Source organism: Panulirus ornatus, chromosome 40 (genome assembly GCF_036320965.1).
Source record: "Panulirus ornatus isolate Po-2019 chromosome 40, ASM3632096v1, whole genome shotgun sequence".
NCBI classification, from domain to species: domain Eukaryota; kingdom Metazoa; phylum Arthropoda; class Malacostraca; order Decapoda; family Palinuridae; genus Panulirus; species Panulirus ornatus.
The window spans coordinates 17,573,160-17,585,722 of NC_092263.1; the positions used below are offsets into that span (position 1 = coordinate 17,573,160).

At 40.8% G+C, this 12,563-nt stretch overlaps 1 protein-coding gene across 2 annotated transcripts in view; it reads left to right on the forward strand.

Annotated features, from left to right (window-relative positions):
* Nucleotides 1–11,301, forward strand: part of LOC139761488 (splicing factor 3B subunit 2-like) — a 74,078-nt gene extending 62,777 nt beyond the window's left edge. For both annotated transcript variants that reach the window (XM_071685748.1, XM_071685749.1), the window contains exon 7: nt 7,289–11,301. In XM_071685748.1, coding sequence (XP_071541849.1) covers nt 7,289–9,187 — 1,899 coding nt within the window. In that variant the 3' untranslated portion in view covers nt 9,188–11,301. The remainder of the gene's footprint in view (nt 1–7,288) is intronic.
* The last annotated feature ends 1,262 nt before the right edge of the window (nt 11,302–12,563 follow it).

The window sequence follows — 12,563 nt, forward strand, 5'->3', positions numbered from 1 at the left end:
AGAAAGTTAAGAGTAAATGTGAATAAGAGCAAGGTTATTAGGTACAGTAGGGTTGAGGGTCAAGTCAATTGGGAGGTAAGTTTGAATGGAGAAAAACTGGAGGAAGTGAAGTGTTTTAGATATCTGGGAGTGGATCTGGCAGCGGATGGAACCATGGAAGCGGAAGTGGATCATAGGGTGGGGGAGGGGGCGAAAATTCTGGGAGCCTTGAAGAATGTGTGGAAGTCGAGAACATTATCTCGGAAAGCAAAAATGGGTATGTTTGAAGGAATAATGGTTCCAACAATGTTGTATGGTTGCGAGGCGTGGACTATGGATAGAGTTGTGCGCAGGAGGATGGATGTGCTGGAAATGAGATGTTTGAGGACAATGTGTGGTGTGAGGTGGTTTGATCGAGTAAGTAACGTAAGGGTAAGAGAGATGTGTGGAAATAAAAAGAGCGTGGTTGAGAGAGCAGAAGAGGGTGTTTTGAAATGGTTTGGTCATATGGAGAGAATGAGTGAGGAAAGATTGACCAAGAGGATATATGTGTCGGAGGTGGAGGGAACGAGGAGAAGAGGGAGACCAAATTGGAGGTGGAAAGATGGAGTGAAAAAGATTTTGTGTGATCGGGGCCTGAACATGCAGGAGGGTGAAAGGAGGGCAAAGAATAGAGTGAATTGGAGCGATGTGGTATACCGGGGTTGACGTGCTGTCAGTGGATTGAATCAAGGCATGTGTATGGGGGTGGGTTGGGCCATTTCTTTCGTCTGTTTCCTTGCGCTACCTCGCAAACGCGGGAGACAGCGACAAAGCAAAAAGAGAAAGGTGCAAGAGGTGAAAAAAAGGGCAAATGAGAGTTGGGGTGAGAGACTTTCAGTAAATTTTAGGGAGAATAAAAAGATGTTCTGGAAGGAGGTAAATAGGGTGCGTAAGACAAGGGAGCAAATGGGAACTTCAGTGAAGGGCGTAAATGGGGAGGTGATAACAAGTAGTGGTGATGTGAGAAGGAGATGGAATGAGTATTTTGAAGGTTTGTTGAATGTGTCTGATGACAGAGTGGCAGATATAGGGTGTTTGGGTCGAGGTGGTGTGCAAAGTGAGAGGGTTAGGGAAAATGATTTGGTAAACAGAGAAGAGGTAGTAAAAGCTTTGCGGAAGATGAAAGCCGGCAAGGCAGCAGGTTTGGATGGTATTGCAGTGGAATTTATTAAAAAAGGGGGTGACTGTATTGTTGACTGGTTGGTAAGGTTATTTAATGTATGTATGACTCATGGTGAGGTGCCTGAGGATTGGCGGAATGCGTGCATAGTGCCATTGTACAAAGGCAAAGGGGATAAGAGTGAGTGCTCAAATTACAGAGGTATAAGTTTGTTGAGTATTCCTGGTAAATTATATGGGAGGGTACTGATTGAGAGGGTGAAGGCATGTACAGAGCATCAGATTGGGGAAGAGCAGTGTGGTTTCAGAAGTGGTAGAGGATGTGTGGATCAGGTGTTTGCTTTGAAGAATGTATGTGAGAAATACTTAGAAAAGCAAATGGATTTGTATGTAGCATTTATGGATCTGGAGAAGGCATATGATAGAGTTGATAGAGATGCTCTGTGGAAGGTATTAAGAATATATGGTGTGGGAGGCAAGTTGTTAGAAGCAGTGAAAAGTTTTTATCGAGGATGTAAGGCATGTGTACGTGTAGGAAGAGAGGAAAGTGATTGGTTCTCAGTGAATGTAGGTTTGCGGCAGGGGTGTGTGATGTCTCCATGGTTGTTTAATTTGTTTATGGATGGGGTTGTTAGGGAGGTAAATGCAAGAGTTTTGGAAAGAGGGGCAAGTATGAAGTCTGTTGGGGATGAGAGAGCTTGGGAAGTAAGTCAGTTGTTGTTCGCTGATGATACAGCGCTGGTGGCGGATTCATGTGAGAAACTGCAGAAGCTGGTGACGGAGTTTGGTAAAGTGTGTGGAAGAAGAAAGTTAAGAGTAAATGTGAATAAGAGCAAGGTTATTAGGTACAGTAGGGTTGAGGGTCAAGTCAATTGGGAGGTGAGTTTGAATGGAGAAAAACTGGAGGAAGTGAAGTGTTTTAGATATCTGGGAGTGGATCTGTAAGCGGATGGAACCATGGAAGCGGAAGTGGATCATAGGGTGGGGGAGGGGGCGAAAATTTTGGGAGCCTTGAAAAATGTGTGGAAGTCGAGAACATTATCCCGGAAAGCAAAAATGGGTATGTTTGAAGGAATAGTGGTTCCAACAATGTTGTATGGTTGCGAGGCGTGGGCTATGGATAGAGTTGTGAGCAGGAGGATGGATGTGCTGGAAATGAGATGCTTGAGGACAATGTGTGGTGTGAGGTGGTTTGATCGAGTAAGTAACGTAAGGGTAAGAGAGATGTGTGGAAATAAAAAGAGCGTGCTTGAGAGAGCAGAAGAGGGTGTTTTGAAATGGTTTGGGCACATGGAGAGAATGAGTGAGGAAAGATTGACCAAGAGGATATATGTGTCGGAGGTGGAGGGAACGAGGAGAAGAGGGAGACCAAATTGGAGGTGGAAAGATGGAGTGAAAAGGATTTTGTGTGATCGGGGCCTGAACATGCAGGAGGGTGAAAGGAGGGCAAGAAATAGAGCGAATTGGAGTGATGTGGTATACAGGGGTTGACGTGCTGTCAGTGGATTGAACCAAGGCATGTGAAGCGTCCGGGGTAAACCATGGAAAGCTGTGTAGGTATGTATATTTGCGTGTGTGGACGTGTGTATGTACATGCGTATGGGGGGGGGTTGGGCCATTTCTTTCGTCTGTTTCCTTGCGCTACCTCGCAAACGCGGGAGACAGCGACAAAGTATAAAAAAAAAAAAAAAAAAAAAAAAAAATATATATATATATATATATATATATATATATATATATATATATATATATATATATATATATATATATATATTATTATTATTTTTTTTTTTATTATACTTTGTCGCTGTCTCCCGCGTTTGCGAGGTAGCGCAAGGAAACAGACGAATGAAATGGCCCCCCCCCCATACACATGTATATACATACGTCCACACACGCAAATATACATACCTACACAGCTTTCCATGGTTTACCCCAGACGCCTCACATGCCTTGATTCAATCCACTGACAGCACGTCAACCCCGGTATACCACATATATATATATATATATATAAATAAGGTGAGAGTATTCATGCATGGGGAAAGAATTAGTGCAGCAGAAAGAGCTTGAGGGAATTTGTAAGTTGCACTGCTCATCTATACATGTATCTATTTATATCTCTGATGCCTCTTCCAACTGGAATTCCCTCAATGGGGTGGCCATTGCAGTAGTCTCCATAACTGGTGAACTTGATTGCTGCTTCGTAGCCTTTAATGCCTCACTCTTAACAGGCCACTGGCGGAGGCAAGTCTAGTGCAGCATTTGCAGAGGCTGCTACCCAATGTTTTTACTGGCTATTTCTACCTAATGCTCCTGCCTGATGTTCCTACCTACTACTTTTAACTAATGTTTCTTCCTAATGCTCCTGCCTGAATTTTTTTTTTTTTTTTTTTTTTTTTTGTGCTTTGTCGCTGTCTCCCGCGTTTGTGAGGTAGCGCAAGGAAACAGATGAAAGAAATGGCCCAACCCACCCCCATACACATGTATATACGTACATGTCCACACACGCAAATATGCATACCTACACAGCTTTCCATGGTTTACCCCAGACACTTCACATGCCCTGATTCAATCCACTGACTGCACGTCAACCCCGGTATACCACATCGATCCAATTCACTCTATTCCTTGCCCTCCTTTCACCCTCCTGCATGTTCAGGCCCCGATCACACAAAATCTTTTTCACTCCATCTTTCCACCTCCAATTTGGTCTCCCACTTCTCCTCGTTCCCTCCACCTCCGACACATATATCCTCTTGGTCAGTCTTTCCTCACTCATTCTCTCCATGTGCCCAAACCATTTCAAAACACCCTCTTCTGCTCTCTCAACCACGCTCTTTTTATTTCCACACATCTCTCTTACCCTTACGTTACTTACTGGATCAAACCACCTCACACCACACATTGTCCTCAAACATCTCATTTCCAGCACATCCATCCTCATGCGCACAACTCTATCCATAGCCCATGCCTCGCAACCATACAACATTGCTTGAACCACTATTCCTTCAAACATACCCATTTTTGCTTTCCGAGATAATGTTCTCGACTTCCACACAGTCTTCAAGGCTCCCAGGATTTTCGCCCCCTCCCCCACCCTATGATCTACTTCCGCTTCCATGGTTCCATCCGCTGCCAGATCCACTCCCAGATATCTAAAACACTTTACTTCCTCCAGTTTTTCTCCATTCAAACTTACCTCCCAATTGACTTGACTCTCAACCCTACTGTACCTAATTACCTTGCTCTTATTCACATTTACTCTTAACTTTCTTCTTTCACACACTTTACCAAACTCAGTCACCAGCTTCTGCAGTTTCTCACATGAATCAGCCACCAGCGCTGTATCATCAGCGAACAACAACTGACTCACTTCCCAAGCTCTCTCATCCCAAGAGACTTCATACTTGCCCCTCTTTCCAAAACTCTTGCATTTACCTCCCTAACAACCCCATCCATAAACAAATTAAACAACCATGGAGACATCACACACCCCTGCCGCAAACCTACATTCACTGAGAACCAATCACTTTCCTCTCTTCCTACATGTACACATGCCTTACATCCTCGATAAAAACTTTTCACTGCTTCTAACAACTTGCCTCCCACACCATATATTCTTAATACCTTCCACAGAGCATCTCTATCAACTCTATCATATGCCTTCTCCAGATCCATAAATGCTACATACAAATCCATTTGCTTTTCTAAGTATCTTTTTATTCTCCCTAAAATTTATTGATACTCTCTCACCCCAACTCTCATTTGCCCTCTTTTTCACCTCTTGCACCTTTCTCTTGACCTCCTGTCTCTTTCTTTTATACATCTCCCACTCAATTGCATTTTTTCCTGCAAAAATCGTCCAAATGCCTCTCTCTTCTCTTTCACTAATAATCTTACTTATTCACCCACCACTCACTACCCTTTGTAATCAACCCACCTCCCACGCTTCTCATGCCACAAGCATCTTTTGCGCAATCCATCACTGATTCCCTAAATACATCCCATTCCTCCTCCACTCCCCTTACTTCCATTGTTCTCACCTTTTTCCATATATATATATATATATATATATATATATATATATATATGTATATATATATATATATATATATTGAAATGTATAGGTATGTATATGTGTGTGTGTGGATGTGTATGTATATACATGTGTATGTGGGTGGGTTGGGCCATTCTTTCGTCTGTTTCCTTGCGCTACCTCACTAATGTGGGAGACAGCGACAAAGTATAATAAATGAATAAAATATAATAGATGATACAGTTTTCCAGTCTGCACTCCAAGGAATACAGAAATCTGAGGCTACATTCCTTGCAGTGCATACAGGAGGTATATCATCATCTATTATTTATTTATTTATTTTGCTTGCTGTCTCCCACATTAGCGAGGTAGCGCAAGGAAACAGATGAAAGAATGTCCCACCCACCCACATACACATGTATATACATATATACATCATCTTTCTTTCTTTCATACTATTCGCCATTTCCCGTGTTAGCAGGTTGGGTTAAGAACCGAGGACTGGGCCTCAGAGGGAATATCCTCACCTGGCCCTATTCTCTGTTTTTTCTTTAAGAAAATTGAAAAAAAAAAAAAAAAAAAGAGAGGGGAGGGTTTCCAGCCACCCGCTCCCTCCCCTTTTAGTCATCTTTTACGACACGCAGGGAATACTTGGGAAGTATTCTTTCTCCCCTATCCCCAGGGAACATACATCTATACTTGGAAATTCCTAGAAGGTATGGTTCTCATTTTTCATCTGAAAATTATATCCTACTGGCATACCAGGTATGGAAGACTTGAAAATACTTCCTCTGAAAATCAGGTGTGATATGCACCAAAGAGAGAACACCTTAAACACCCAGGGCCTAAGACTCTTCATCACCTTGCCACCTATCATTAGAAATCACATAGGATGCACAGTGGAGAAGTTTAAGATTGCACTGGACAAGTAATTACAAATTGTACCAGACCAACTGGGCTCTGAGGGTTATATAGGCATGTTGGCTGCAGCTTCCAACAGCATGGTTAACCAACATCCCAACCCAACAGCCTGGGCTCATCCTGGACTGTCGGCATAAAAGACCTAGGAAGACTTTACTAGGGACTCATTCTCCTACACTTCATCTTACACAAGATTTTTACCACCTCCTTTCTTTTCACACCATCTTGTCCTAGAGATCCTCAACTTTTTTTTTATATGTTGAAGGAACCAGTCATGGACAAAAGTTCACATCAAGGTCAGGCATAAATTAAAATATAGAGAGAATTATGAAACAGAAAAAGAAAAGACAAGGGAATGTATTTACACATTCAGGGGGAAGTGAAAGCCCTGTCTTTTGAAATGTGCTACTTTATAGTTATTGAGAAAGACATGAGAAGGTGGAGAGTCCCAAAGCTTCGACGTGTTGGGAAAGAAGCAGTGATCAGAATGGCTCACCCTTGAGTTCCCGATGGTCACACAAAAATCATGTGATGCTGCAACTTGAGTATTGCCTGGTCTAGCTTGTGGTGGGGGCACACAAACAGCCAGCTCTTGAGAGCAAACACCTAAGTAATACCTATACAAGAGGGAAAGTGAAACATTGCAAAATAGGGCAAGAGGGGTCAAGTTTGGAAGTTATCTGAGGACAGTTTATCAGTTGGATCACTTTTGACTCGACTCTGTCAAGTAAGCACATAGACCTAGAACCATCCTAAAAGTGAGAGCAGTACTTCATACTGTCAAGTAAGCACACAGACCTAGAACCACCCCAAAAGTGAGAGCAGTACTTTATACAAGGATGAATCAATCCCTTGTATAAATGGAGCAACCGTTCAGAAGAGAAGTTTCAACATCTAAACAGGACACCTGCCCTGTTATCATCTAAAACACTTATCAGCTTTCCAGAATATTCACTCTATCTTTCTTCTCTTTCTCTTTGCTTTATTACCATTACCCAGTTGAACACGTCTTGCTTTTTTTTTTAAACCATCCACTTCTGGACATTTAACTCTTCCCTAATGAGTCCCTGTCAATTCTTGCCAAATGTTTTTTCCACGTGCATAAATGTAATTATATGGTAGTTATTGGATATTTCTAGCTTTTGTCTAATTTAGATAATGGAATAATGACAGTGTTTGTCTCAACAGGTTGGTGTTAACCCAGAAGATGTGGAGAAAGTAGAAAGAGAAGGGCTAGCTAGAATAGATGAACCAGAAAGTCAACCAACTCCAGTTCGGACTACACTTCCAGTAACGAAATCTCAACCAGCTTCCTTGCCACAAGGTTATGAGGAAGATGAAGATGAGCTTCCAGAGGAATCTAGTCAGAAAAACAAACAGGAAAAGAAGAAAAAGAAAAAGAAGAAGAGGAAAGGTCGGCATCACTTTCAAGAGGAAATAGAGCGACAGAAAAGTGAACAGATAAAACGAGAAAGAATTGATGCAGATGATGTCAATATAGAAATTGAATATATCCAGGACACAGTTGATTTGGATATAACAGATCCCAGTTACCGTCATTTCACAAAGATTTTTGAAGCTTTCCGAATTGCTGAACCAGAACCAAAAATTGAAGAAGAGAAAGTAATGCCTAAAACAGAAGTTCCAGTGGTGGAGATAAAAAAGCCTGGATCAAAAGTTCCAGGTATACCACTTGAAGATGATGATGATGATGATGATGATATGAAGAAGGAGGAGGATGATAAGCCAAAATTGTCAAAAAGGAAAATGAAACTTTTGAAGCGCATGAGCATTGCTGAACTGAAACAGACAGTTAGTCGCCCAGATGTTGTGGAGATGCATGATGTAACAGCTAAAGATCCAAAATTGCTGGTTCACTTAAAAGCCACAAGAAACACTGTGCCTGTACCCCGCCATTGGTGTTTTAAACGAAAATACTTACAGGGGAAGCGTGGTATTGAAAAACCACCTTTTGAACTACCTGATTTCATAAAGCGTACAGGCATTATGGAAATGCGGGCTGCGCTTCAGGAGAAGGAAGACCAAAAAACCCTTAAGGCAAAGATGAGGGATAAAGTAAGACCCAAGATGGGAAAGATTGACATTGACTACCAGAAACTTCATGATGCTTTTTTCAAGTGGCAAACTAAACCCAAAATGACAATTCATGGGGATCTTTACTATGAGGGTAAGGAGTTTGAAACAAAGATGAAAGACAAGAAACCAGGAGAGATGAGTGATGACTTGAGAATTGCCTTAGGTATGCCAGTTGGTGCTAATGCTCATAAGGTACCACCACCATGGTTGATTGCAATGCAGCGATATGGTCCACCTCCATCATATCCAAATTTGAAAATCCCTGGACTTAATGCCCCTATACCAGAGGGTTGTAGTTTTGGGTACCATGCAGGTGGCTGGGGTAAGCCTCCTGTTGACAGTATGGGTAAACCTATCTATGGGGATGTTTTTGGCACTCAGGGCAAGGACTTTGACACTCCTCTAACAGAAGAGGAAGTAGAAAGGACCTTGTGGGGAGAATTAGAAAGTGAAAGTGAAGAGGAATCAGAGGAAGAGAGTGAAGAGGAGTCAGATGAAGATGTAAGTGGGCTTGTAACTCCTGGGGAAACTGGTCTTGTGACTCCCTCAGGCATTAGTTCATTACCAGCTGGTCTGGAGACTCCAGACATGATTGAACTGAGAAAGAAACGAATGGAGACAGAAATGGAAGGGGGTGACACTCCTGCTCTTTACACAATAATTCCTGAGAAGCGAACAGAGACTATGGGACGAGCAATGATGGGTTCCACTCACACTTATGATATTGGAGCAGCTTCAGTTAGTGGTGCCACCAGTAAATCAGCCTCACAAGGTGTGGAAGTAGCCCTTGATCCTTCTGAACTTGACCTTGTAGATACTGATGCCATGGCTGCAAGGTATGAAGCCACATTGAGAGAACAGCAAAAAGGAGAGGAAGAAGATTTTTCTGATATGGTAGCTGAACATGCAGCTAAACAACGCAATAAGAGGCGAAAACAGCAGCAAGATCAGAATAAACCTGCAAAGAAATATAAGGATTTCAAATTTTAAAGATAATTTTTTCTTGGTAGCTTTTTGGTTTAAGTGTTGGGATTGGCTGTGTGGCTTTAAAGCTACTTTTTTTTCCCCCCTGAACTTTTTTTGAAATAATTTTTTGCAGGTCACTGTCATAGTATAGAATTTGCAATAGTGTTATAAGTTGAATCTTGTTAGGTTTAAGGTTTTAAATAAATATGGTTATTTCTGTATTTGTTTCAGTTTTATAGGATAATCCAGATTGGGACAATTTATATTAAGTTTACAAAAAATATATACCAACATGTAATGAGCTGGAGAGTTTTGAAAATAAGCATAGTTTTTTTTTTTTTTTTTTTTTTTTTTATACTTTGTCGCTGTCTCCCACGTTTGCGAGGTAGCGCAAGGAAACAGACGAAAGAAATGGCCCAACCCCCCTCCATACACATGTATATACATACGTCCACACACGCAAATATACATACCTACACAGCTTTCCATGGTTTACCCCAGACGCTTCACATGCCTTGATTCAATCCACCGACAGCACGCCAACCCCGGTATACCACATCGCTCCAACTCACTCTACTCCTTGCTCTCCCTTCACCCTCCTGCATAGTTGTATTATCAGGAATTCCACATAGGGGTAAAAAACAAAGGCAAAAATGGGGAATTAAAAATGTGGAGAGGGAAATAATGGAAATTTATAAAGAGCACTAAAATACTGCAAAGCCTTGCAATAACTGCTGTGTTCGTTATGGAAGTTTGCATATGGACCATTGTCTAAAGCTGTTGATGGTAACCAGAGTCCTTCGAGTCTGAATGCATTTCTTTCTTGCATATTATTGGTCCTAACACACTAGCAAGGTAGTGTCAGGAACAAATGAACCATGCCACCAATTGCATGAGTATGCTCAAAAGCTCTCATATATAATGCAAAGGAACCAGAGCCTATCATCCACAGCCAAGCTCTACAGACTGCTTCATGGTTTACCTTGACCATTTCATATGGCTATGCTTAGCCTACTGGCAGAATGGTTGTTTCTCACATCCAGTTTATTTTATCTCATGTATAACTCTTGCCCTGCTCATTGTTAAAGCCCTTCCATTCTTCCACTCCAAACAGTGCAGCTAGCATGGGAGCTCTGCTGTGAATTAGAGTCTACATATCCATTGTTAGAATATTAATGATGAGGCAAGATGAAAAGGACAAGCTACACAAATGAACTAGATTTGAGTACCAACTCTGAAAAAGGATGGATACGTTGAAAAACAGCAAATACAGGTTACTGGCAGAAAATGTGTGGAGCACTTAGATTAACAAAGGCTGTACTGATGAATTAGTCTGTGTATTTGCTTGTTAACAAAAACGTGAACTGAAAGTACACTAATAAATAATGTAATATATAGCCTTAGATGATAATTAATACTTAAAAGCTAAAAATAAAGCCTTTGTATCCAAGTAGTGAAGTTGAACTGCCACCATTTTGAATATACTTGTCAGCAGGCACAACATAAACAAATGAATCATTAATGGAACTCTTCTCCCAGATGAGTGTAAGAAGCAATTTGCAACTTGTGATGAAATATTTTGGAAAGATTTGAAGATTTCTACTTCACTGTATCATTCACAAGGTAAGATGTACATCTTGAACTGAGACGACCATCCTACACTGGAAACATTATAAATTGTACACTTGTACTGCCCTTATTTCTCTGTAAAGTATATTACTTAATACTGAACTCTGTGTAATTCATTATTATTGTATGAATTAGTTATAAAGCAATTAAATGGAAGTAAGTAAAACTATATAAAAATTATTTTAACTTCATCATTCCCTGAGTTAAATGATAAAATTGTGAAAACAAGAGCTAGTACATTTTTCTCATTTTTTTCCTGAATATGTAGATAACCATTAGTTCATATATTAGGCAAGAACATACTGGAAAAAATGGGTGGGGAAAAAAGATAAAGAATACAATTTCCTGTATCACTCACCGAGTAAGATGTAGATTATCAGAAAGAAATATGTATCAGACACCTACCTATTCCTCCATATGCCCCTTAACCCTCAGACTGTGGCTGCTGAGGATGCTTAGTATGCCCTCAGTACAGCAATTTTCAATATCACAAATAAAAAAGTTTGCTGTCATATTTGACTGTCATTACCCATGTTAGCAAGGTAGTGCCAGGAACAGATGAAGAAAGGCTGCATCCCCTTATATCCATTCTCTAGTTGTCATGTGTAATGCACCAAAACCAGAGTACTCTATCCACAACCAAGCTCCACAGACCTTTCCATGGTTTATCCCAGACTCTTCACGTGCCCTGGTTCAGTCCATAGACAGCACATTGTCCCCAGTATACCACACTGTTCTAGTTCATTCGATCCCTTGCATGTTCATGTCCTTTTAAAAAAAATATATAACAAATACATACACACCCTCAAGGCTGCTGAAGTTATACAAATGACACCAAAAATGCATTAAAAAACTTACACATGTGTTAAAGATGTATCAGATGTCTGAATTCAGAATTCCATGGCTGCAGATATCTTGTTTACAATTTTGTGGATGCAGATGTCAGTTTCTAAAAACAGAGCATGTGGATGCGAATGTCAAACTATGACATCCTTGCGGATGTGGATGTCTTCAGGATATTTTTTCATGTACTTTAAAAGATTAAGAAATATCCATTTGTTATAGAAATGGCAGCTACTTTCTTTACAAAGTACTGTGTGACTGTAGTTTCTGACTGTTATGACGAATTGTTTCAGCCACACAAGTTGTGCCTTACCAGGATGCAGGACGGGAACCCTACTCATCGTGCATCCCACCAACACTTTCCCCAACCTCCACCCTTTTGAAAGTGGTCAACTTAACTCCTAATCTATTAACAGCTGTTATTTCATTTCTTAGTCATTCAGCATTTAAAGATAGGCAAGTTTTTCTTTAAAACAAGAGTTTCTCTGCTTTTTCTCCTAAAAGTTGCTTATGTTTTGTGAATAGCTGCTTACTAGGGATGCTGCTTGAGGTACAGCAAAGAAATTGGCAAGCGACATTTGCCAGATCAGGGTGGATTCTCATCTTTTCTTTCCACCATTGCAATCTGTCTTAACTTGTTCTTATGACTCTACCTTGTGATACCTCTCAATATCTTCCACTGCGTTCTTCCCTGCTGCATGTGTCTCTTCTCCTTCATCATCACTACTGGAAGCAAGAATAGAGGTCATTGCTTCTTCCAATGTTCCATAGGTGTTAGTTGTTTTAATTGTTTGTGTTTTGCCATCTCTTCTTCATTTTCTGGTTGGTTTGTCATCTTCAAATGCCTTGGTGCTCAGTTGAGTCAGCTCTTCACATAGTCTTGCAACTGATGATTTCAACTGATCAGTGATATGAGAAAAGGAAAAAA